At 39.2% G+C, this 27,460-nt stretch overlaps 1 protein-coding gene across 1 annotated transcript in view; it reads left to right on the top strand.

Moving 5' to 3' along the window:
• The first annotated feature begins 6,789 nt into the window (after positions 1 to 6,789).
• nedd4a (NEDD4 E3 ubiquitin protein ligase a) overlaps positions 6,790 to 27,460 on the top strand; it is a 30,495-nt gene continuing 9,824 nt past the window's right edge. Inside the window, exons 1-8 of the mRNA XM_071525183.1 lie at positions 6,790 to 7,023; positions 7,818 to 7,891; positions 10,437 to 10,515; positions 10,624 to 10,662; positions 11,096 to 11,149; positions 25,831 to 25,881; positions 26,400 to 26,461; positions 26,668 to 26,770. Coding sequence (XP_071381284.1) covers positions 6,979 to 7,023; positions 7,818 to 7,891; positions 10,437 to 10,515; positions 10,624 to 10,662; positions 11,096 to 11,149; positions 25,831 to 25,881; positions 26,400 to 26,461; positions 26,668 to 26,770 — 507 coding nt within the window. The 5' untranslated portion in view covers positions 6,790 to 6,978. The remainder of the gene's footprint in view (positions 7,024 to 7,817; positions 7,892 to 10,436; positions 10,516 to 10,623; positions 10,663 to 11,095; positions 11,150 to 25,830; positions 25,882 to 26,399; positions 26,462 to 26,667; positions 26,771 to 27,460) is intronic.

Below are 27,460 nucleotides of genomic sequence, written 5' to 3'. Positions count from 1 at the left end.
CATGTGTGGTTGCGTTTTGTTTAATTTGTTGTTTTTGTTAATTTATTTTCAAGCATTCACATTGTATTTTATAATGCAACACTGGACACTATGAAATTTGTCCAGTCTAAGTGCCAGGCTGAACTGAAATGATTGCTTTTCAAATATGCTGAAACACTCTGATTCAAATGCTGGTCATTTCCCTTTCTTCAGAGAACATAACCTCATATTGTTTATTCAAGAGCATTTTAAACAAGTAGACAAAGGTACTTTACTTTTAGAAAAACACAGAAACCTAATCCTAAACATATGTATGTGTTTGCATGATTCATTTTTTATTTATTTTTTATGTTTGTCTAAACAGGGCCATGCATCATTTACTGTAATATTTGGAATTTCAATACTAATGAACAGTTTTATGAAACATGAAACCATTAATACGCCATTTGCAGCAATATTTCCCCCATCATTGTATATTTTATAGGAGTCTAATTAAGGCATAAGGTGGAAAATTTAAGACAAATTAAAATACATGCTCAGCTTACACAATAATATCTAATAACTAGAAAGTGTGGGTTGGCGTAATGTAGGCTCACTGAAAGCAACTGGAGGTATTGCTAGTAGTGACAGACTACTTTGGCACTCAGTATGAAGAAGCTTACCAGCCTGAGCAACTAGTAACATGACTTGAAGTTAAATGTCAGGGAGCATTAAGTGTCAGAGTGGTTTCAATGCATTTTCTTTAGCTCAAAGACTGCCATAGTAAATACATGACATCTTTAAAGAAATGCACCAAGTTTTAGGAGGATCTGTTGGATGGTCTGTTGGTCAACTTACTGTGATTAAGTGTTGAGAACATAGACACCAAAGTCATCCATGGGTTCCCAGTAAATCATTTGCTGCCTAAAAACCGCTAGCACACTTGTTTATGTGGCCTGTAGATTCCTAAATTAAAAAAAATGAAATATTATTTCATATCAATATAGCTGATGTGTCACAGTTTATTTTTGGAACTATTTTAGGTAGGCATGTCACATGGAGCATTGGTTTACGGGATACCCTTCATGTTGGAATGCTACATTTTATACCAGTCACTGACATCAGGACATTAACCATTTAACCTCACTTCATTTAGTTGCCATTAGTCATCTGGGTATTTCAGGGACCTCTACCAAAGGGAAATAAATTGCAAGAAGAAAACATTTAACTGAGAATGGAATCCACCCCAACATGGGGAGCTCCCGCACTTTCAGAGTATGAGTATGTAAAAAGAATTATGGCTGAAGAAATGGAAATAATTTTCCTTAGAATAGAGGAAAATGTACTTGCTTGTGCAGAGAACTCTTCTACTGACCTCTTAAACCTCAATTTATCTTATGGTAAATTGAGGTGTTTATTAAGTTTTGATTTGAAGGCATAAATCTTTATTTGAAAATGATTTGGTTTTGAAATTAATTGAAATTAATTAAGACTCTTATTACCAAAGTACACTAGAGGATCAGTCATTTGGAAAGGATATTGTATACTAAGCTCATTAGCTCAGCAATCTTCTGAACTATGCATTTTTTCACAACACAACCCCCAAAGAGCAAAAAAAGAAAAAAAAAACATGTTGAAAAGGATGTTCTCCAGATCAATAATTGTTACTGTATATGTAAAATAATGAGGCAGAATATTAACAGTAAATGTTAGAGGAACCTTGCAAGAGTATGACAATCATTACTTAAAAGCGATGGAAATAGGTAGTTGCTTTCATTCTGGATTAAAGATCTTGCACTATGACGGCATCCCTGACAGATTATTTCACAACAGTGGAGGTCTCTGGAGTCATGTGCTTATATACGAAAACGGTTGGTCAAATAAGTTTCTTTATTTCTGAGTAGCATGCAGTTTACTGATAACAATGCATTGATGTGATCATTTTGTGAGTTAATTCTGTGATTTAAGTGCACAACTTCAGCAAGTTTGGCTCCTTCTGTAGCACCCATCATATTGCAATGACAATCTGTAATATAGTTCCTGTTTTTATCACCCTTTGTTTCTTTACAACAATGCACTGTATTTGGTTTGGATGATGAAGGAAAGTTTTCACCAAGAATCTGTTGGCATTCAAACATGCAAGACAATTAAGTGTGACTCACTGATCAAAAGGTGAAAACCTTGTTTTACATTGGTGAAGAGCAGTGTGTGAAGAAGGCATGTAACTCCCTGATGAGAGATGACAGTTAAAGGTGCTTATCTGGTTTTATTGTCCTAGTAGTTATTATGGAGTTTTAGCTTCCTGAGCCTTATGTCCATACCAAAGAAAAACATTTAAATGTCAACCAGAACAGCATGCAGTAAGATCTTGGGCATCTAATGCAAATTTCCCACATGATGGACATATTTAAGAAATTAAAGTATTCTTTCATATGAGGAAGAAAAATAACAATGCATTGAAAAATAAGTGAAATTAGCAATGTCTTTATAGTACTGGAAAATGTGCTGAAAAGCATATTTTTGGTTTCTAAAACCAATGTATCAGGAAAATATTGGAGATTACTTTGTTTACTATGGTTCATCCTTTTGTAGACCCAGTTGGTAAATAATGGTTTTAAGGAGGTAAAAGACACTGTGTGTTATTAGTTAACTGATACTTGTTCAGTGATGTAAAATCTATATGCCTATATGTTAGCATTACATCACTTAGTGTGTGTATGGTTGGTCACACCAACATCATTTCTTGTACAGATTATGCTGGAGGGGTTTGGGCATTTGTCCAGCTCAGCTTGTTTTTTTGTTTTTTACTTACAATTATTTAGAGTGCACTGTTTGTTCAGAAGACGTAACCTGGCAAACCACATGATCTTGTGAAATCATCTGACTTACATGGTTACAAATTGTTTTGAGTGTTGAAATAGTATAGTTTTTAAGTGTCATAACATATTACCAGATGGCATCATATCCTCTATTCTCTGACAGATAATTTGTCCAATATGTTGTGATGGATAATGAGAAAATTTCCCCAAACTCTCAAGATTCATCTTGTCCTAAACCTGTCATGAACTGGATTTTGGCAAATTCATTTAAATCTCCCCAAAATGTTTTTGCACATGTTTTAAAATGGGGAAATGAGATAGTCAAAATGATGCCTAATTATCTGGTGTAATATTACAGTAATCTCATAATATAGTTTTTTTTTACTAGTTTAGGTTTTGGTTAAACCTCAATCTCATGCATGAGATTACCAAACACAGAATATCAAAGGAATATCTCTCAATATGTTCATAAATTGGCAACGTTGTTTTGTACACACTACAGAATTTGTAACTTCTGTAAGAGGGCAGGTTGTGCCATATGGTAATATATAATCACATGTTTGTAGCATTATTCAATGTTGAGTATGTTAGATAAATATTTATAATTCATGTTTAGTTTATGAATCAGTTCTCTCATTTTGATGTTTTAAGTTTTAATATGTGTCTGTGAAAAAGTTTGCATTTTTCTTTTTCAAAATCCATTAAAATAAGCACTGATGTTTGTGCTCAAATGAAGATATTACCCTTCCTCTACTTGTGTGTAGGACTTGGTAGACTTACTGATGACTGGTATGGTAGTTCAGAGTTGTAGAATGACCCTCCGCTGTAATGTTGTTGTTGCTGTGGTCAGTGTACAGGGGATTTTTTGCATTTCAGCAAATATGGTTGTTTTTTTAAGGGGAAGTGCTCATTGATACTGGTTTTGAAGTCTTTTGTAAAAATCAATAAACATTTTTTAAGTACATCAACATCTTAGAGTCTGTGTTTTTGTAATATCTGGATTTCCTATGAATACACGTTAAGAGGCCAGGCCAGACAAGAAAACAGTAAAAGGCCTCTCATTCCACTGATAGACACCCAGGAAAATAATTTAGTTGGCCCATATGAATTAAACCAGTTTTGCATTTCTATTGGCATAGGCGTCACATTGAGACAAGCATACTTGGCTGGCGTACTGATGACAAAATACATAAACATTATTTTATTATATGAAGAATAAGACATTTAGGACAGCTTGGAAGGTAAGCAATGCTACCAGTTTCTTGACATTTTGAGGTTGACATTCAGGGGTTATAAGGTATACACCAAAACATTTAGTGACTTTATATATGTACATAAAGGTATGGAAGTGGATTAGGGCCACTTGTGAAGAATTTATTCAAGTTCTAATATAATTCTGAGAGTAAAATCAGAATTCTAAAATTAGATCGAATCGAAAATCGAATTCTGATTTTTTTTTTACTCAAAATGTCATAATTCTGACTTTATTCTCATAATTCTGATTTTAATCTCGGAATTCTGACTTTATTCTCAGAATTCTGACTTTATTCTCAAATTTCTGACTTTATTCTCAAAATCTCAGGATTCTGACTTTATTCTCAGAATTCTGACTTTATTCTCAGAATTCTGACTTTATTCTCAAATTTCTGACTTTATTCTCAAAATCTCAGGATTCTGACTTTATTCTCAGAATTCTGACTTTATTCTCAAATTTCTGACTTTATTCTCAAAATCTCAGGATTCTGACTTTATTCTCAGAATTCTGACTTTATTCTCAGAATTCTGACTTTATTCTCAAATTTCTGACTTTATTCTCAAAATCTCAGGATTCTGACTTTATTCTCAGAATTCTGACTTTATTCTCAGAATTCTGAGATCAGTCTTAGACATCAAATAAATCTTTCATGTGGCCCTAATCCTCTTCCATATACGTAGAAGGCCATGGTCCCATTGAGTTTGATTGAGGTGAGCGGAGTTTCAAGTTATTCTGCAGCCAGTAGAGGGTGATAGTGGGGTCGTCTCTCACTGGACTTGTTTGCTTCAAAAATCAATGCAAGTAATGTTGAGAAGCCCACTTTCCGTCACCGCTGATGAGTCTATGATCACATATTTTGGATGTCAATGAAGCCTATAATAAAATGTGTTGTCATTGTCACACACAGTATATTTCTGTGACTACGTTTACATGCAGGCTTGAGGCACCTTATTTTTCTACCTGGTGTTGAAGGAAATTATGTTATTTTCATAGTCAATGCATAATCTATACTTCATCAATATAATCAAAGATTAATATATATTTGCACATTCCTTTTATCAGACAGCACACATACATGTACTATGCACAGTAAGAAGAGTGTAGAGAGAAAGAGGCCTTTGATACCAGCTTATGCCAGTAAGTTTCTCACAGACAAGCGAGAATAATGGGATTGTTATTGCCAGAAAGAGAAGTTGTATTCAATATTGCACGCAGATGAGCATTCATATCAAGGATAGAATGATCCAGGAATTAGGGAGGAAGACTCCTAGTTTCGGCCTTGAGGTACAAAACAGCAGGTGCTTTCCGTCTGCAATAGCGGGATTGACGCACTGACCATATTCTGACAGTTAGACCAATTAGAGAGCCACATTAGGTAAAGTTTGGAAGCAGACTATCCTTCTAGGTGGAACATTGTGTGAAGGGGGGTTAGAAGATAGAAAAGAACCTGAAGATGAGAATTCTTGGTCAGACCCTTCACATATCAGTTGTATCATGTACTCTGTTATCTGAAGAATAAAGCCAAAGGAAAAAGAGTCCGAGTTTGTCTCATTCGTTCTGTGTTCAGCTCCTCGAACCTGAAGTGGAAGAGAGTAGAAAATCCACTACGACACTGGGTCGACCAGGTATTAATCCAACGTTAGCTAGCCTAATAAAATAATTTTGCAATGGCTGAGGACCACAATGACAGACAAAAGAGAATACAACTGATAGAGAAAGCCCTCCAACAGGTGGTGACATCACCTGGTACCAAAGATCAGCCAATAGCAGATAGCAATTTCAGTAGCATGCTTTGTACCTTTAGATGTCAGGCTTTACACAGATTTGTGTTTGGGGTTTAGTTACTCTTTAATATTTTGAGTGTACAGTGAGTTTCTCACATAGGCCTATCTGTTTTATATACACTTGAGTCAGAATCTTTGACAAGCTGCTTTTTGTCGCATGGCAGGTGGTCAAGATTTCCTCCATTGTCGAAAATGGGTTCTGTTCGGGCACAAGATCACAGAAAATGCAAACAAATTGCAGCGACTTCTTGAGTATTCCTGTATTTGAGAAATAGTTTCAGTAATCTCACACACCTACACCTCTGACACATGGATGGAGGTCTGAAGAAATTCTCATCATACAATGTAGGATAAAAACTTAAGTTTCCATCGTTAGCTTAGCTACAACAATTGCAACTTTGCTGAGTAAATTTAAGTTAATATAAACACTTTGGGTAAATTAAACAAGATAAAAAGGAATGAAAATTTTCAATCAATACACGAGATTAGTTACAGTCGCATGCTTGCCAGACATGGTCATGACTACTTTTTACTCCAAGGCAGTGGTTCCTAACTCCTGTCCTGGTTTTCTACCCTACCAGGTAGTTAATTGCATTCACTCACCTGGCATCACATTTCTGAATCAGTCCCTATTAGACTGCTACAAAGAAAACCAGGAGTTTTTTTTGAGGACCGGAGTTGGGGACCACTGCTGTATGGTGAACTGATTTTGGCCTGTCCACCTCCACCACCTCGCTGCCAATAGTCATAGCATGTGATGTAGACCTATTTTATCAGACAAACTGTGTAACGTTACGCTGATACAATGTCAATTCTAGTCAATGAAGAAATAACAATACAGATGCCCTCTCAGTGATTTTGTACACTGACCGGGCCTGCTCAGGCTAGAGGAGTGGTAGGCAAAGGGAAACAGGGGGAGGAGGAGGAAGAAAAGGAGGAGGAGGAGAAAAGGGAGGAGGAGGATGGATACTAAAATGCGCGACGACGCAACTAAACTAAAGTTGTTTGTTTTAACAGCTAGCTACTAACGTTAGGTCCGATTCTAGGTAACTACCAGCCTGATCACAGCAAGGCAGAGTGGTAACTAAACACCGAAAGAGTCTACTGTTACCTCGATCAGTGTGTCCTTGTTATTGTCGCCTGTTGGGAGAAGACAGAGGATATGGCTGCACTTTCCCCCCAGATCCGAGGACTTCAGGCAGATGAGGTGACGTTACCAAAACATTTGCTAGCGTTGAAATGAAATTGTTCATGTGCTCCTGTTAGCCAGCTGGCTAACATAGCTAGCGTTAGCGTTAACGTAACGACGGAAAACAATAATATGTTACTATGCTGTGAAGATAACGCTAGCGAGCTAGCTCATTAACCTAGTTATAGTAACGTAACTGATGCCATGTGTTAAAACGTGTCACTGGTCGATAAATTGTCAGTATGATTGATCGCCATTTTTGACGTTAAAACTACTTTCCAGCTAATGCTATCCATTAACGTTACTTCCTAATTGGAGAGCCATCTCTACTTTTTCGCCAGGAAACCCACAGGCTCGTATTACTTCGTCTTTGCATTGGCCAGCTGCTGTTTCCCGTCCTGCACATAACATTACACAGATTTATCATTCAAATCGACAACATTATCAAATGCCTAATCAGTTCCAATCATGTTAGACCTGTCAGTTTAGGTACAGCGTAGGGCCCAAGTACTTTCCTTACACTAAGCCACGTGATTTATTGCGAAATATCATGATGAGTCAGGAGCTACAATAAAAGCATGAATGGGACTGATATGGAAAATTTACAAAGTAGTGTCCAAATGTCATGTGACACAGGTTAAAAAGTGATTGTAGCTATCACATGGCTCTGGTTATTAGTACGTGATTAATACAAAGACACATTTATCTTCTCCCCAGATGATGATCCCCGTGATTAATATGCTTTATCAGTTGGGTCAACTTTGTAAATGTCATAATGAAATTGAGTAATAGAACTTTTGTTGTTATTTCAGGAGGAATCCAGGATCCTAAGAGTGAAAGTTGTTGCTGGAGTTGGGCTGGCCAAAAAGGATATACTTGGAGCCAGGTAAATTGTTGATATTAAATACTTACATATCTTAAGAAGGGTTAGTGTTAGGGTTAGTCTATATAGTGCCTCAGTACATTTCATGTAATTTCATATTAGTATGTACTTTTTCACTTTCTGCCATACAGAGGATGTAATTTTAGAGGCCTTTTCCTGTCCAGTGTCCTGCCCATTATCTAGTAAAGCTGGAAAAGAAAAACATGGAATTTGCATCCTGTGTACTTTTGCATAGAGTAGCAGGAGGGTGGTGATTTCTATTTTTATTTATTTTTTCTGAAATCTCAGTGACTCTACTAGAGCCAACTGTAAGTGAACCATATGCAATGTTGTGCTTGATTAGTCTACCACTCTCTCCAAAATCCCATTAAGTCCTAAACTGATGTGTTCATGGGACCTACTATCAGCATTATCAAGATTATCAAGACTCAATCAAAACCAGGGCTATTATAGTTTGGGAGTTTTCATTATTTATTACTTTTTCATTATTTTCATATTGTTATGCATAGATTGGTAGTTTTATTTAGTTATATATTTTTTTCAATGTTTAGTTTTTGCATAGTTTTTATTTAGTCTCATTTCTAGTTTTAGTATTTTTGTGAGGGGTGGTATTTTTTTTAAAGGTATAATGATAGAAGTTCAGAACACGGATTTTGAATATGTTTGCAACAGATATTGTGTAATTCAAACTACATCATAAATCCTGTTTAAAAATGATTTAAAGTTGGGACAGCTTGGTTTCGTGCTGCACAAATGTAACAGCAATCTGAATTCAGACCATTTAGCTCAAAATGATCCCAGATAATATAATATAATATAGATAATATAATAATCCCATTCTCCCAACAATTTTCCACACGTGTTGTGCAGACGATGATGCTGACACTTCCTCTGAGAGCCAAAGGGGATCATGGGGTTTGAACATGTCGGTCTAGAGGATATTGCCATCTCATGCTGTAGTTAGCATTCAATAAAAATTCTCCGCCCAAAATTCATTCCTTTTTACCCTGCACATCAACCAAAAGATGAAAACATTTCATGCATGTTTTTGTTTTACAAGTGGACAAGATAGTTTTAGTCAGAAAGTCTACAGCAATGATTTTTAACACCTGGTTTTGGCTTTGTTTTAGTATAATAACCTTGATTGAAACACATAAAAAATGCTCTTATTTTTTCATAGGAAGGAGCAGTGTGCATACAACTCTGACCAAAAAAAAATCTAATAGAGTGCATTTTGCATATTGCATATTGTGCTTAAGAAAATGTGCAGAAAGTCAAGAGAGTCCATACTTTTATAGCAACTGTATGCATAATATTAGTGATTTGGCTCCAAAATTGCCATATCAGCAATGAACCGGTAACACCAATGATTCGATACATTGCCGATAACAAAACATTGCTGCAGTCACTAACATTATAATACCTGTGATGGTAAAACCAGTGAACTTGGGTGTAAGATGTGGTTTTATTGTGTGTCACAGTGCCTCAACCCATGCCGTTCTTCATCTCAGAATCAAACTTAGGGCTGGGGAATATATCGATATTATATCGATATCGTGATATGAGACTAGATATCGTCTTAGATTTTGGATATCGTAATATCGTGATATGGCAAAAGTGTTGTCTTTTCCTGGTTTTAAAGGCTGCATTACAGTGAAGTGATGTAATTTTCTGAACTTACCAGACTGTTCTAGCTGTTCTATTATTTGCCTTTACCCACTTAGTCATTATATCCACATTACTGATGATTATTTATCAAAAATCTCATTGTGTAAATTTTTTGTGAAAGCACCAATAGTCATCCCTACAATATTGTCGCAATATTGATATCGAGGTATTTGGTCAAAAATATCATAATATTTGATTTTGTCCATATTGCCCAGCCCTAATCAAACTACAGTCCATTTATGTTGACCATAGCTGGAAGCATCATGTTAACCTTTCTCATGTCCGAAGGTGATGCCTCCTCTGATCAGACTTTGAAAAGACTTTGAAGTGATCTTTAGCCTTTGGAGTGGAAGAAAAGACTCAGTAATGCCAGAATGTTTGTACAAGCCATTAATACATTGATAGTTGCAAAGAGAGTGTTTTATTCTTTATAGACGGATCTTCACGCCATAGTTTTAATTTAGAATAGCTGTTCAAAGAAGGGCTGCAACTAACGATTATTTTCATTGTCGATTAATCTGACGATTATTTTCTCAATTAATCGATTAGTTGTTTGGTCTATGAAATGTCACAAAATGGTGAAAAATGTGGATCAGTGTTTCCCAAAGCCCAAGATGACGTCCTCAAATGTCTTGTTTTGTCCACAACCCAAAGATATTCAGTTTACTGTCATAGAGGAGTAAAGAAACCAGAAAGTATTCACATTTAAGAAGCTGGAATCAGAGAATTTTGACATATTTTTCTTAAAAAATTACTCAAACCGATTAATCGATTATCAAAATAGTTGGCGATTAATTTAATAGTTGACAACTAATCGATTAATTGATTAATTGTTGCAGCTCTAGTTCAAAGCTCTGTTTCTCACTCTTTTTTGTTACAGTGATCCATATACAAGACTGTCCCTCTATGACCCTGTCAATGGAGAACTAACAAGTCTTCAGACCAAAACAATAAAAAAGGTGAGTAACCGAAAGTCAGAATAATGCAAATACAACTGTGGTTTATTAGTGAGGTCATATCTTATTATTATTAATTCATTTTTCTTTTGCATCTCTTTTAACCTGAAGACATTGCACCCAAAATGGAACGAAGAATTCTATTTCCGAGTAAGTGAAAAGGCATCAGAAGCAAAAATTTTAAGCCATCATTGACTTAATCCTCTTGTGTGATTTAGCTATGATCATTGATATGCAGTTCACTGTGGCTCCATGGCGATAATTGGGTTGGGTGTGACAGGATCTGGGGGAAAGAAAATGTCAAATCTGCAATAGCTCTACAGCTTAAAATGCTTCTATTAATCTCCCACTTTTCTCACAAAGTGCAGTTATGTGCCTTTGCTGTGCTGTAGGACACAGAGCAGATTTGGCATCTCATAACAGGAAATTGGATTAACCTATATTTGACTAGAGCAGAAATTAAATTGTATTACTTATCAGGTGGGCTTCTTAGACCTTGGCTCATTTTTACTTTCACACAGTAAAGTGCTTCCAACCCATTGATTCAACAGTTTTGACTTTGTGATTATGTATTATCTTTCAGGTTGATCCCAGAAAGCATCGTCTGCTGTTGGAGGTGTTCGATGAGAATCGTCTGGTAAGTTTTTCAGATATGTTCTAAGTTACTCAGATATGTTCAGCATTTTATGTGATTTGTTTGTCAGATTTCAAATTTAGGTTGTAGCTAGGTGTGTTGGGGTGTTTTTTTTCCCTTTTTAGATTGTTCTAGTTCTGTGTTTCTTGTTACAAAATCTGTTTAAGTAGCACCCAAAGGTGGATAGGACCAGAGTTTCCGCTGGATCAAGTTGCTGCTCTCCGGCAGCTCTCGTGGTAGATATCAGTTTGCCGGGAATATGGGGTCATATGTTAAAAGCTCTGGCCAATGCATAGGCTCTAGATGGGCAGGTCTGGAAAATCTTGAATGAACATGAAAAAAGTATTGAAAAGTACTGGAAATTAAGAATTAAAGAATCTTCAGCTATACAGGGATATGGCTTAATTGATCTTTGGCATCAAGGAAAATCTCATGTGTTTTAATAAAGACGACCTTTGCTCATGTAAACAAATATTCAAAGTCAAGACATGTCATCCTATTTAACTTGACATGTGTGCAGACCATAAAACTTTTTGTGAATGCCAAGTCCCGAATGATAGTCTGTCTCAAATAAATGCAAGGGATTGTGTCATATTTCTGTAAATAAAGGCATCTTCCAGTCAGTGCCAGGCTAACATGGTTTATCTGCCTGTCAAAGATACAGCTGCCCTTATTTTGCCATGACGTATTTGATATTGTTTGAAACATGGGATACCTTATTATCGAGAGATGTAAATATGGGCAAAGCCTGGCTACACTAATGACATCCTAACGCCTGTCGTTGTACAGGCGTAGACCGAGTTCAAAGGCAGTTGCATATCACATAGGGTGTTGTTTATCACTTAGGTGGTTATATTATGTGAAGAGATATGTTGCTAACTGATTATGAAACACATGCATATGGGTCTTATGGTTGGTAGCCAAACTGTGAGAACCCACGTTTTAGTTATTGTGTGTTGCTGGATAAGATGTTGAACTGCAGACAGGAGATTGTTGTGAATGTAGCCTAGATACTAGTGTCCAATGTTATTTTGCATTTAGTGCACAGCATCGTAAAAGCAGTGAGGAGTGAGAAATACGTGGCAGGCTGCAGCATGATGCTGGATCAGTACAGCTGCTGACCCAGTTTCCTGCCTGCCTGATGTAAGTCCTGGGACACCTGATGATGGCGGCTCTAAGCACCCAGACTCAAGCCCTAGACTCAAGCCCCACCCTCCTCGACTCAAGTGACAGCACTACTACTGTCTGATACTTGGAGCTAACTGTGCTAATTATATGTAATATAAAAACAGTCTAGCAATTAGCCAGCATTAGTGCCCCCAAAGTCCTGAGTTTGACCTCAGACACATTTAGACACTTAACCTTAAGCAACAGTTATATCAACTAAATATAACCACACCCCTACACAGCCGTATTGCAAATGTATATTGTCATATAGTCAATGATTTGCATATTGCAATGTATCAGCAGATTTTTATGCAACATTGTAGCAGCAGTTGTAAAGGCATTTCTCCACAATAATCCAATCATAACAACTGTAAATGTTAAAAGTGAAGCAGTCAACTGCCAGATAAATAGTGTGTTAACTAAGCTGTAAACTATATCTAAACTTTCTCTTTGAGCATTAGTTAGCCTCTTGCATTAGTATTAACTTTTTTCTATCTGCACTTTGAATATATTTTAGTTTTAGTATAGTACAGTAGTAGTAGTTTACACATGTTTAACAGAGTTTGCTTACTTTATTGCACTTACAATGACATTGGGCATATCTCTACATGCCCTGTCGTCAATGATCCTCCTGGGCTTCTAACTGGGCGCTGCCTCCTCAATAACTTGTCTTACTGGCAGACTCTGCTCAGTGACAGCAAAAAACACAATTCTTACAGAGGAAGACATACAGTAGATCATTAATGACTAAGTCAATGCACTGTTGTATGTCACTTAGATGGCCATATTATAACCATTTTGTACTTAATACTGCTGTGTAATGCATGTCATATCATATGCCTGTTTGTGGCCCACTCCTTCTCTGCTGCTACCTCTGCCTTATTATCTTTGTTATCCTAATTATCTTATGGGGCCATCGACTGTGAGCTTGTTGTTGTTGTTGAAACATGTTGGTCTGTTTGGCACATTTTGCAGCTTTTTTAAATATCTGTGCTTCCTCAGCTCCTCCTTTTCTCTTTCTGCCATTTTGTTTACAGTTTGATCTAAGGCTTCTTTCTAGAACTTGTCATTACTTCATCAGTTTCCCCGTCACGTGGTAAAACAAGCCTGGGTTTGACCGATTCTAATCTGCTTTGTCATCGTTCAAGTACATTCTGTTGTGATTTGGAGGGGCGCGTCAGTAGTAGTTGTGTGTGTGTGTGTATGCACCACTGCCAGTCTGACATGGAAAGAAATAGAGAAAGAGAGAGAGAGAGAGAGAGGGCCGATAAAACCATACAGACCGTCGCTGGTCGGTTCACAACAAGACAACAAATATTCACAAATCGTTACATGCCGACCAGTCCGACCGGCCCACACACTCACTGGCCCAGCAGGATTCTTCCTGCTTGTCCTGGTCTGTGTATGCTGGAAACTACAAAACTTGTCCTTCATTTATGCAGAGTTCAATATGTCAGCTTAGGGTTTGTTACATGGTTTCTAATATCTAATTACAACCTAAAGATGAAGTCTGAGTAACAGAAGTTGCAAGTAATTTTTGCAAGTAAGTCATACTCTTATTTGAAATATACACCCTCACATAAGGTTCTGGGATATTTTGAGTTTGATGAAATTGAGTACTTTGCTTACGTACACACATAATCTAAAATAAATGCACCCTTAGCATAATATAATATTTGAAAAGTAAATGTTGGTGATTATGTTTTAGTGACTCTAAGTCTGCATACTTTGTTGCTCAGCTACAATGCTACACTCTTTGTCAGTCCAGAGTGTAACTGTTACCTTTCACACATAGTGGTACTGGAACAAGTTCCCATTAGGCTTAAGAGTACAAGAGACATTTTATTTTTCTAGAAATCCTCATTAATTGGTGAATGATTGGTGAATCAGGCTTTAGGTTGATGCATGAAAACATAATATCTCAGTTACCCAGTTGAGCTCATACTCAGTTCAGATGCCTGGCTCACTGCCATATTAAACGGGTCACAGTGGCATGTAAACATCTTACTCCTTTCACTTCTTGTTTTTGCCATCTGGGCAAACTCAAACTCAGGCTCACACATTGTTATGGGTACATTTTCATGTCAACAGAAAACATGGCGGTGAGCACGACTTACCATTGGGTTTATCATTTGTTTCCCCTGTATTAGAAGTAACCTCAGTCAGATGGGGAGAGGGGAGCCGGCAGCTACATCTTTCATACTTTTTTTTTGGCCGGCGGACTGTTTTATCTGTGGATGAGACACTACAGGTGGACAGGAATATTCTGTTAACTGATTTATTCATGGAAACAGGGGAGACTCAGTCACAGGGTATCAAAAGTTCATGTAAACTGCTTAACCCAAATAATACCCTAATTGGAGTATGGTGCAACAGCCAGTTACTGTCCAACAGCATGTAAACATTGTCATATACAGACATCATGTAGATGGTGAGAGATTATTCATGGTGACAGTATTCACAGATTGGATGAACACAAACATATTTTAAGAAATCAGGAATGGTAGAAAGCTGTCACAACATGACAGTGGGAAAATGTTCTGATCAGTAGCAGACTCAAAGAGAAGTGATACTGTAGAGGCGACTGATAGGTGAAAGGGGTAGTACTTGGGCAGAATGGCCGTCCGGCTGGTCGTCAGTTGGTGAGAGCAAGAAAATGCTCTGAAGGCATGCTGCTTTGGTCATGATTGACTGTTTCCTAGCCTGTGGGTTCTGACTAACAAATGGTTAGAATTATGCAGATGCTAGATGCAGGGGAGGTGACGGAAGTTAAATCTCTCTGCTTGCTGGACGATTGTAAGCAGTTTGCCCTTGGATTGTGCAGATGCAGCACTGAACCAGACAGTTAAGCAGGAAATGATGATTTATTGTGTTTTGGTTATGCAAAGCCTGCCCAAGAGATGTTGAACTTCTTCAGTTGGTGGGCAAAGTAAGTACATCTCCTGCCAAGCTTACTTGGAAGTGATGTTTTAATCATCACACTTCCTGAGAGATGGTAGTTCACAGAAATTTGAATGACTGTACCCTGCTGAGCGCTGAACCTCTCACTTCGAAGGGTGGAAGTGGTTTTCTTTGTTCGTCATTTCCCCAGTTCTAAGGGAAGTCGGTTCCAACTTGTTAATGCTCCATGACTAGGGTTGCAAAGGGGTGGAAAATTTCCGGTAAATTTCCGGAAAGTTTCCGGTAAATTTCCATGGGAAGTTAAGCTGGGGAATTTTGGAAATATTCCAAATTGGAAACTTTCCATGGGAATTATGGGAATTAACGGGAATTTATGGGAATTTATGGGAATTTATGGGAATTAACTGGGAATTGAGGGTAATTTAATGGAAAGGTATCATATCCAAGCATAAATATTTGTTTTGTTATAAGCAGACATCCATCCAAAATAATACAATTAAAACAGATTTATTTGTAAGTAGAACTTTATCAAGTGTTAAATTTTTTATTGAACAATCAATTCTTTCATTGAAGAACAAAAACATGAATGTTGAGTTGCATGTAGGGGGCGTGGTCTCAATAGCCCTGCAGTAAGCAGTGTGCTATGTGTGCATGTGATTGAGGAATAGCACAGATATTCAACTGTACTTGCATGATATCTGGTTGTTTTAGTCAGGATTATGCTAAAATATATTTTCCCCAACTATATTTAAGTTCCCTATTAAGAGCATACCTTCAATTTAGTAAATTCCTGGTTTATTCCCGTTTATTCCCATAAATTCCCGTTAATTCCCATAAATTCCCGTTAATTCCCATGGAAAGTTTCCAACTTTGAAAATTCCCGGAATTTTGCAACCCTATCCATGACACTAGTGCACATCTCTCCGCTGTTCATCTCCAGCTCATTGTTGGAGATGAGGCCTGTCACTGTGGTGTGATCTGCAAGATCTGTAGGTATTATAAAACTCCCAATACTTAGGAATCCTCTGGTCAACTTCACTCAAATTGTTCCTATGTGAATTACCTATTATTCTGTCCACAGAGAAGAAGTTAACTCATGAATATGATATTTGCCCATATGCTGACCAAGAGTAACATAATTTAATAAAAAATAGTAACACTGCTATTTATTGTCCAAAGGTTTGCTGTTACTGCTTTATATGTAATGACACTGAAACATTCCCTAAAGGGTTGAGTAAGCATATCCCGTTTTTTCTAAAATGTTGCTTTTGGTACCAAGTTAATGTCTATTGTCTCTATCACAGGTCTGTATTTTTCTATTTATTCTAGGCTTACTACACCGTATGACGCGGCATAAACGTGTTTCAGCACAGTGCGCATCAGCCACTTACATCCTCTGGCTCAGCCACCAGCACCTGCTTTCGCCTAGATCGTTGATTTACAGCCTGTCATGAGGTTTCCTGACAGTAGTCACATCGGAGTTAGTGTAAAGAATAGGGAGTGAGCTTCACTGCATCAAAGTGCCCTCTGAGTCATGTCTGTATCCTGGCTGAGCCACTTACCATTACGCATTGTGCTGAAACTGACTTGGTTGCAGAGTAATCCCCTGAAATAGCCCGGCCTCACTCACAATAGGCTGTCATTAATAAAGAGGACTGTCAACAGCCAGAGAGTGGAAATCAAACCAGCACTGACTGTTACATGAGGTGTCATATCACAGGTGCCATGCCACTCTCAAAGCAGTCACATGTCTGTCTTGTCCACCCACTATTTTGTGTTTAATGGAGAGATCAAATGTAGCACATTCCTTCTTCTCTGTAGGTCATGTATTACAAATTTCCAGTTTCTTGCAGGCCATCAGCTAAATCTTTCATGACTTTATTTTTGCATTAACTCCAACATTTGAACTATTTGATGACTTTTGCTTTTTACTACCAATCACTTTCCTGCATGTTTCCACAGTCTGTGGTGGTTTCATGTTTGAATGCTGTTTGGCAACCCAGTCCTCAGTTTGATATAGAATTATGCCGAAAGTCATTCCCTTTGATTTCCTGTAATTCAATACCAGTGGGTAAAAATATTTGTGGGGGCACAGAGCAGCAGAAACTTTAGAAGCATAGCTGCAGCGGGAAGTGGAGTCTTGAGTGAGCGGCCTGAGGCAGACATAACAGTTTACCAGAGCTTCAGTCTAAGATGCAAAGTGGAGGACTACCATGTTGTTGTTTTTTTCAAAGGGGTAACCACGAGTGTGGCGGCTGGAAAAGGCACAGGGTGTTAGATACTTTACTAATCTGGCTGGAATTCAAGAGGTACAATTGCAACAAAGCTGAAGCTGGGCTCTAACGCAAGTCGGCAGTGGGAGCTCTGCCCTTCAGGATCCAGTGTAACATTTTGTTTTCTGAGTAGGGTTTAAGCCCCTTAAAGAGGAGGACCTCCGGGATTGCTTTAGTTTCAAGGGTCGTGTGTTTGGGTCATTCCTCCAAACAGAACGACTGACCTCCTCTGACTAATAGCTGAGATCAGCCTTGAGAGGAATGTAGGTTGTCACCGGAGCTATTTTAGCAATGTACAGCCGCTAATGATTGTAATCACAGAGAGAACTCGGAGCAGTTGCTTTGCTGTTCTTTTTTCCTGCTAGCAAGTTTTATCATGCCACACTCACCAGCATTGCAGGGATTAGAGAGTTAAACGAATGGCACGCCGGCTCCGCTTGCATTTCGCGTCGAGGAGAAGCAACACGGACCCTCTGTCAGAGAGCCTGAGCAGTCATGGTGAGGAAAGTGGAGTCAGTGCGTCAGCTCGGAGCCCCACAGAGAGCCTGGCGCACAGCTCTGTCCACCTGAAGGTGACTCCCCTGTCACCAGACTACGGTAATTTACAGCGTTACTCTTCAGTATTCATACCCAAGGTTAACACTGGAGGATGTAGCAAGAAGAGCATTTTGCAGATCTCGCTTCAGCCCTGTGGTAAGCTCAGTGGAGAGTTGGAGGGCAGTGCAGAGGATGGAGAGCCAGGTGGCTGTGAAGGAGGAGCAGGTAGTGGCTCTGACGGAGGCTCATGCAGCAGCAGCATGGCCAGCGATGCAGGATACTGTAGCAGCAACAGCATCTTTGAGCCAGAGGCTCCAGAACAGCACAGGACTGTCCAGGAGAGGAGTCTACCCTGCTGCAAGTCCAAGGTCCCTTTGAGACGGTGCTCCTCCTTGGTTATATTTCCAAAGAGCCCCTGTAGCACCCCACCTGCCTCCCCAGTCAGCCCAGTGGCTCTGCCTGCTCTCCCTCCAGCGAGGGGTTCTCATCAGACATCTCTCCAGACATCTGCCAGCGAATCCTCACAGGACGATGAGGAAGTCACTTGCAAAGGGTCCACCGCCACAGCACTAAATGGCCGTCGCCTCTCCAAAGGCAGCTGTTCCTCAGCTGAGTGCAGGGACGGCAAACACATGGTGCAATTTAACGTTCCTTTACAGGATGAACCAAAATGTAAAATGGAGGACAGGAGCAAAATAATGGAGCGGTCAGCGATGTTAGACCGATCAAACCGGCACTCTAGCAGTGTGCTGCTTCACTTTGCCCACCAGAGACCAGTGATATCTGGGAAGGGAGCTACAGCCAGGGCTACAGTCAGTGTGGAACATCCTGAGGCTTCTTACCCAGCGCCACAGCCCGAGGGTGAACAGGACCCTCACAAAAAGCTGTACCGAAGTACCTCAGCTTGTTTGTTCTCCTCAGCTAAGCCATCAGAAAAGAACCACAAAGTCTCTCCAGGAGGAAGAGGACAGGAAAGGCCCGAGGAAACCCATTGTCATCGTGCCATACAAAGGAGCTTTTCCCTGGAAGTACCCTACCCCAACACTGGAATTTCATGTCACGTTTCGAACCCAAAGCTCACTAGTCCTTGCTCTCCACATGTGCACATCCATCTGTCCCCTTGCTCTCCAGCTAAGGTGTCTAGCTCTGTCGCTGATGTAAACACAAGCCACAAAGGGGATTATATTCCAAAGAACCCCGGCCAAAACCCCAAGGTGAGTGATACGTTTCTACACCGGAATTAACTGCTGCTCCCTGCTCAGCAGAGCTGCAACTAAGCAGGGCCCAAATGTCTCAAGCTTCTAAGAAAAGGAGAATCATTGTTCAGGTGAAATGGCTATACATTTCTCCATGACTTGAGAGGCAAACAGTTCTCAAGTCAAATTAGTACTTACAGACCTCCCTGAATTCACATTATACCATAAACTGTTTTGCTGTGCCAGCTCAAGTGTAACAACTTCGAGTTCTGCATTCATGTACAGAATGTACAGAAGTTGGATGTAAATGAGCACTGTGAATGACAAATAACCATGGTGTTGGTAAAGTGGCTGCACTATGTATTTTACTTATTGGGCTTATTGTTGCCAGAGGAAAGTTTCAGTGCATTATGTTTCTAACACACAGGTGTGCACTACCAGAGACGTGAATAATTATAAGACAGGCCTATGTTTATGCGCAATATAATAATGCTGTGATAATGCTGCTCTCCTTCTCTGATATCACCATTCAAATCCGTGAAGCTCTGTTTACTCAGGGTCAGCCATTAGGCTCTCTGCAAGAAACAGCTACGTTCAGTAACTGAGAAGATGGCTACAGCTAAGTCATGCAATTAACAAGCCCAATGTGGACAAACATTCAAAAGCGTTTGGTTACATTACAGTAAGCCATTTACATATTGGTTTCCAAGAAAATGCTGAAAGGGAAGGAAAAATTCAGCGTCCTTTTGGCTTGTAAGTGTGTTGGGTTGTTAGAATGTGAATACACACATGCTTAATTTTAGAATAGTTCTTCATTTTTATTATTCTGTTAACGCTTTGAGTAATCAGCTTAAGTATTTACCCGGGCTAATTTTAGTTGTGGGAAAAGCAGAGCCCCTTCCTGATATAAATAAAGCGCCTCTGAAATATTCCCCCTGACTCCAGATAGTCTGGTGGGCTGTAGCTCTGCCCAGTCCTGTGGATTCAAATTTAACAGCATGATACTAGAGCAGCGCTCAGTCATGCCAGCCATCTGTGGAGATGGGGGGGTCGTGTAATGTAGGCAGGGTGGGAGCGTGAGCCTTTCCCAGTAATAGGGTGGTGTGTTCCCTTCCCTATGGGTCCCCCTGCCAGGCAGTGTTTGTAAAGTATCAGGTGTCAGCCCCCCCCCCCGCTCTGCATTTAGCAGGTTGTCAAGAAAGAAGGCCCGCGCCAGTAATTAGCTGGTGCCCTTACCTTTAAGTCTGCTTATGCAGATCTAAATTTTATTTTCTTAAAATATCTTTAAATGTCCTCTAGATACTAATCCTGGTGACTAGTAAAAGCATTATCAAGGACCAAGTGTATTTATTTTGCATTTCATCTTGATCTACTTAGTTATCTTCATGGTTATTTAGCAGAATTTAGACACATCTCTCTCTCTCAGAAGTCTGCATCACTCAAATATCACACACCTTTGTTTACATTCTGGCCATGCCTACTAACACTTGGCAACCCCAAATGAATTGATGATTCACAGAGTAACGTGAGCAACATTTTGAAATGTTAAGCAACAAGTTCCTCATAATCTAAATAACTTATAAACGTATGTAAAACACACAAAACATTTTTGAAAATGAATATCCCTCTCCCAAAGAGAGAGCAGCCCCATTAACACCAAATTGGGCACAGATTTTGAGTAATACAATGTTTTTTGAGTTTTATACTGACAAATGAGCTTCATTTCATAGCAATGATGAAGGCCCTGAATGCAAAAATGTCCACACATCCTCAGAAAATTACCCTGGGGATGCAAACAGTCCAACAAAAAATCTGATGTCGTCAAAAAATATTTTAATGTAGCTCCCAGAGACTGGGAACCAAAAAAAAGACAGCTATAACCCTGCGAATGTAATAATGTTTGTGAAATGGCATATTTGATATTCAAATTAAAAAAATCAAAATCTAGTCCTATGTCATTTTTCTCCAGTTGTCATCCCAGAGTAAAGAGAGAGACTGCTGTTGCTTCACTCAGATGTACTCAGGTTTTCCAAAAGATGACTGCAAAAAAAATCTGTGCAGCTCTTAAGTGAAGCTTGAAGAGAAAACCATGCTCCCAGGGTTGTGTTTTTCTTTTGTAGCAGTTCAGTCAAGCAGTGAGAGCTGTGTTGGTGAAGCAGTCCATTTTGATGATGGTTGCTGGCTATGTTGTTAAAAATACCACAGTACAAATTTCATGAAACTTTCCGCTCTGTTGTTCTTATCTGTAGTGACCTTGCAGGCCTCATCTCTCAGGTTAATGATCAGCCAGGTCCAGACGCACTACAGAGGGAAGGTGATGAAATGGATAATATTCCAAACAGGGGATCTCCGTAGCAATTAAACTGTACTCCAGTAGTCATCATATGATCTAGGCTCATCTTGCATTCATATGATAATGAACCAAGAATGTATAGAATGAATTGGGGGGAAAAAATAAACAATTCCATTTTCAGAGGCCCAAATGAAGTCCAGGTTATCAGGTTGAAAATGACCCACCTGCCATCATGGACTGTCCCAATTTTATAGTCCAATCAGTGTTTTGTAGCTGCTACAGTGTGTGTGTGTGTGTGTGTGTAGTGGGGGGGGGGGGGTGGCTTTATTTCATAGTTAAAGTTTGACTTCACATGTAGGCCCTGGTTTTGAGTTTTATTGCCAGTCACACCTATCATGCAGAAAACTGTCCTTTTTCCCATGTGCAGACTATTGAGCTTTAACTTTTAGCCCTTGAACTGCTCAAAAACTGAAAAATAGCCAGCATACATGAAACATTTGTGATATTTGTCGCTATTTAGCAGTTACAACAAACATGTTTTGGTTGTACAGCCTCTATCAGAATCACCTGGCAAACAAACAGGCTCATTGTTTGAAAAAGTTGGCAGCTGAGGATTGGTTGGCCTTCTGCCTACTGGACAGGATGGATCAGGACGCTGTTTCACAATAACCTATACAAGACAAACGTAGAACTGAAGAAATGAAGAGTAACGTGAATGCCAGAAAGAAATAACACACCCTTCAAAATAGGCAGAGCCGATAAGGTGAAAATACCTGAACAGTATGCGACAAACATTTGTTGTGTGTGTGTATATATACATATATATCTATAAAGATATATGCATTATTATATAACTGAATGCAAGATAGAAATCAAGATACAAGATGCTTTTCCCTCCTTAATAGTGCATAGTCTGTATGAAGCTGGTCTCTTTTGCAGTAATGTCAAAAGATCTCAGGTGAGGATAACAAGGGCTTCTCAAACCTTTTTACAGGTTTGACTGAACTTGGGGATTACAGTGAAGCACAGCCCCTGCAGGTTCTGCACTCTCACCAGCCAGCCTGTGTCCCTAACTCCCTGACCTTCTTTGTCAACAAATATATTAATGTTTTATCTCATTTTATGGAATCCTTTCTTAGACCCTTAACCTCCTGATTACGATGGTGCGGCTCTATACATCCTGCTCCAATAACATTGAAATGAGTAGTTTCACAGGCTGCTGTCCACTTGTCAGAGGCAGTTTGTTGTTGCCTAGCTACATCAAGATAGATTTCACCAGGCTTGATTCACAGAGACTTAACATCTGTCTATAGATGTTTGGCACAATCTTGTTTGTCATGCCAGATGATGCAGCGAGTAGCATTTGGTTTTGTAAGCCTTCTATGTCTGACCATCAGGAACACACTGAACTGATGAGTAATGGCCATTTATTTGTAGGCTCATCTTTTCACTGGGCAATTTTTTCAAATGCACAAAAGAACACCCAGTTCTTCTTTGTCAAACTTAGGCATCACTTCACCTCACCTTTATATCCAGGGAGGTACCAAAGGGAAGAGACCGTTTTTCATTTTACAGCAAATGCTGTAATCTGTTTTTTATTGACATAAAGGTGAACTCGGTGACCTTTTGAAACCGGCAGGGACAGGTGTCGTTTTGGGTCTGTGATTGCTGATGTATTGTAGTTTATGAACCACAATACATCTGGGCTGTTTCAAGACAGAGGGGTCAGTTGGCCCATTAGTCTGTGATTGTTGGTGCAATGCAACTTCTGAAAATCTGAGCAGGCTGTTTAAACTTAGGAAGGTCAGCATATTGACATATTGTTGCTGGGAGTTATGGGAGGTTCAAAATTAGTGGATGACATGTTCTGGGTAAAGTGTAAGCCTAAATGTAGGCATAGTGGAAGTGGAATTAGGTGAATGGAGATCTGATCAGTGCTAAAACGGAAGTGACAGTAGACACTTGTGAGACCTTTTTAGCCTTCTAGATGTCGTTCGTATAATTCAGCGCTGTTGGATTTTTAACTGAAGCTTGTGACCCCAAGATGCGCACTCCATTTGAAGGCCACACATTGACCTGAATGAGACCTGATAAAGGATGCCATGATATTGGATAATCTATACAGACGTGTGGGACAGAAAGTTTTAGGAACAGAATGTTGATCTTTAGAAATCTCCTCTTTTCATACGCTTAGGAGGATGTGCTTCTCTATGAACCCTTCAAAATAAGAAGCGTGCACCTGTATTGGCGAGGTGCAAGCCAACAGGTCTCAACAAACTTAAACAAAAGAGTCTGCGCACACTCTTAGCTCTGATGCATAAATTTATGAAGACATCACAATAAACCAATGTTTCAGCAATTCATGCTGCCTTCATCGGGGTTAAGTCTTAACCTTGTCTTAGTAAAATCTATGCAGTCAGAGCTACGAGTGTGCAGCGACTCCTTTTTGTTGAACTCTTTGAAACCCTAATAATACATAAACTCATCTATTAGCCAGTTTACTGGAGATGTAATACACTATGTCTGTTGTGTATGGACAATATGTAATTATTACCAAAAGATATGTAAAGGATATGTAGAGGATTCAACATCCTTCTCAAGTGGATGATCATTTCACCAATACTCAGAACCACAGTATCAATAAAACTTGGAAAAGAGGAAAAAACATACAGAGAGTAATGTATAAAAACTAACTGTACAAGAATTGGGCCCAATACACCTAAACCACCAGACTGATATGCTGGTGAGAAACTGGTAAGAACATAATAAATGCAGTATATCTTGCGTGTGTGTGTGTGTGTGTGTGTGTGTGTGTGTGTGTGTGTGTGTGTGTGTGTGTGTGTGTGTGTGTGTGTGTGTGTATGCATGCAAAAAAAGTGTGTGTGTGGTCTTTGTTAATGTGGCATAAACACAACAGCAGCTAACTAAGTGAACACAGGTAAACACAACTAGGCAAACTAGAGAAAGAACCAGCAGTCACCTATTGCTTAACACTTTACACAAGAGAAATATGACCAAGTGCATGTACTCCGACTGGCACACACACACACACACACACAAGACATGTCAGTATCTCCATTGGTGCTCATTCCAAAAAATAGGCAATGTAACAAGGAAAAATACCCTTCCAAGACATCCAGTGATGACTGTGTCCATCTACAGCTTGTAATTAATTGTAAAAGTCAAGAACATAAATCTTTTCCAACAATACCAAAGACACGAGCATTAAAGATTCATAACGGTCTCGACGTTGTGGTTAAAGTCTTTAATGGGCTGGCGCAAATTACTGTACATGTAGGAGAGAGAGATTCATATGGCAGTGGATTTAAGGCTTGTTGAGGCTAGTCATCGCTGGTCTACATGCAGCCTGTCCTTGAACCTGGGCTTATCTGTTTGTCTCTGCCCCACCATTGGAAGTGCGAAGGAGGGTTTCATCTATATTTGTTCATGTAAACACTCCATACTGCTGTCAGCCAGTTTGACATGCTGGGGGTGTTAATTTGGTCACAAAGCTGACTCTGACACTGTTGTGTGTTTGCCTTCAGCCTTCAGCCTTCTGCCTTCTGCCTTCAAGGTTGTAAAGGCCGTGTGATCAAGGCATGCAGCAAAAGAAATGTTCAGAGCAGAGAATATGAATCTGACAAATGCTGCATCTGTCTGAATCCCTCTGTAGCAATAACACAATGCGACCATTCATTGAAATCTGAGAAACAGATTGCTAAGTAGGCCACATATACTGAAATATATTTGGAAATGGTCATCATTTCAAATAGGAACATAGAGCAGCTTTGTGTGCTGTTTGGTACTTCTACTGCATTGATTAATAAAGATAATCATAATTCCTGATGATCTTCATGATTAAAGATCTAACAGTCTGCTAGAGGAGTCGGCCTGCAGAGAAAGAACTGTAGTATAATACATTTTTAAAGGGCGCTATACAGTTTTCACAGAAAAACTGTTTAACGCCCTGTTGGGGCTATTACAGTGATATAATAGGAGATAAAGAAAATACCATAAGAATGATAAGGTCACTATAAGGAATATATAGGAACATATTATAGTGATTTTTCATTGGGTACTCTAAAGATGATTGAATACAGTATGGCTGAATAATGGCACCTGAATATCTAGACCAGTCGTGTGTATGTGTGTGTGTGTGTGTGTTTGAGGACAAAATAATACTCAGTCAGCAGCTTCTCATTTAAAAGTGATTTCAGGATAATTACATAAGTCATTCCCTCTCCCTCTCTCTCTCTCTCCCTCTCTCTCTCTCTCTCTCTCTCTCTCTCTCTCTCTCTCTCTCTCTCTCTCTGGCAGACTCGTGATGACTTTCTGGGCCAGGTGGACGTACCTTTACACCAGATACCGGTGAGCCCTGACTCGTTTGTGGATGGTTGCTTGAAATCCTCGCTACTTTCTTATATGAATGTTTGTGAGTGGAAAGTAGTTTGCTGTTGTACAACTACATCATCGCCTTATTTTAGATCACGTTAACTGAATCAACTGAATCTAATTTGTTTTGCTGTAGCATTTGCGAGTGCTTGACCTTAATCTCACCCATGTCAGCATGTGAATGTAAACATGCGCACCCTCATTCGAGTGTCTGTTCCACATCGCTGTCTATAGTTTTGGAAATACAGTCCATCATGTTTGTTATGTTCCTGCTGATGTTTTATTATAAATAGAACACCCACAGGTTGGCCCCATAGTACAGTTTCACCATCCTTTCACATGATGGTACTTTTACTGTTGATATAGTACAGTATGTTTTATGATGCCGTACAGTACATCTATTTTATTTTGTGCAGCTGTCAAAGTGTTTGAAGAATTAAAGCGTTCCCTTTTATTGGTTTTATTGGGGTTTTTTTATTTTTATTTTTTTTCAGACAGAAAATCCTAATACTGAAAGGCCATACACATTCAAGGATTTTCTGCTTCACCCAAGAAGGTTGGCATTATTTCATGGTTATTTAATCCTTTCTCTTTCCTTGTTATACATTCCATTCTTACACATTTTAGCACATTCTTTCTAATTTTGCAGGAGAAATTATATGGTCACAGTGTACACTTTATTTCTAAGCTTCCCTGATGAATTCCCCTGCATTATTACTTCTCAGAAACGTTACCTTTGATATGTTTGTCGTTCCCACGCAGCCACAAGTCCAGAGTCAAGGGTCATCTGCGTCTCAAAATGACTTATCTGCCAAAAGACTCTGCCTCAGATGAGGACGCTGCAGATCAGACCGAGGACACGGATGTAAGTCCAGCTCATCCTTTTACAGCAATCAGTTAACTCCCTTCTTCTTATCATCACAGCTCCTCTTCCCTCTTCTGTTGCATTTGCCTGTACAATGATCCTTCTCATCCGTTCATTATACTGTTTCTGTTCCCCCTAATTCGGTTGGTGCTCAGCCATCATCCAGTAGCATGAAAAAGTTCAGTGTATTTATGATAACAGTCTGAAGGAAAAGAAGCCAGGCTTGTTCTACCAGACGTTAATATTGTCAAGTCCAACAGCCTAAAGGGTGTTAAGCTGTCCTGATGGAGGCTAATGATTAATAAACACCTACTAGTCACAGTTTTCCAACAAACCTCAAGAGAAAATTTAGAAAATACACATGTTCAATTCACATGTGTTATGACCTTAGACAGTTCAGTCAGTATGAAAATCATCAGCACTCCAGAGAACCAAGAGTCAAATCTGTGATGGTATCAAGAGACACTTCCTGGAGTTGCTACGCTGAAGTAATTAGAGATTGTCTTATAAAATGTATTTGAGCTTTAGTGTCACTTGTTTTCACCAATAGCAACAGTTTCAACTATTCAAGATCATAGGAATAACATGAGTTCTTTCTGAGCATGGATTTTTAATGTAAGCCTTGGCTTAAAACACCATGTCCATAAGGCCAGCCTATATTTGTCCCACTGTGGTCCCATGGCCTTTGAG

The sequence above is a fragment of the Centroberyx affinis genome, unplaced genomic scaffold (genome assembly GCF_046629955.1).
Source record: "Centroberyx affinis isolate AG114_WGS23_722 - 3 ecotype Tasmania unplaced genomic scaffold, CSIRO-AGI_Caff_v1 ptg001273l_1, whole genome shotgun sequence".
NCBI lineage: Eukaryota > Metazoa > Chordata > Actinopteri > Beryciformes > Berycidae > Centroberyx > Centroberyx affinis.
This window is presented reverse-complemented; position numbering and strand designations above follow the sequence as displayed.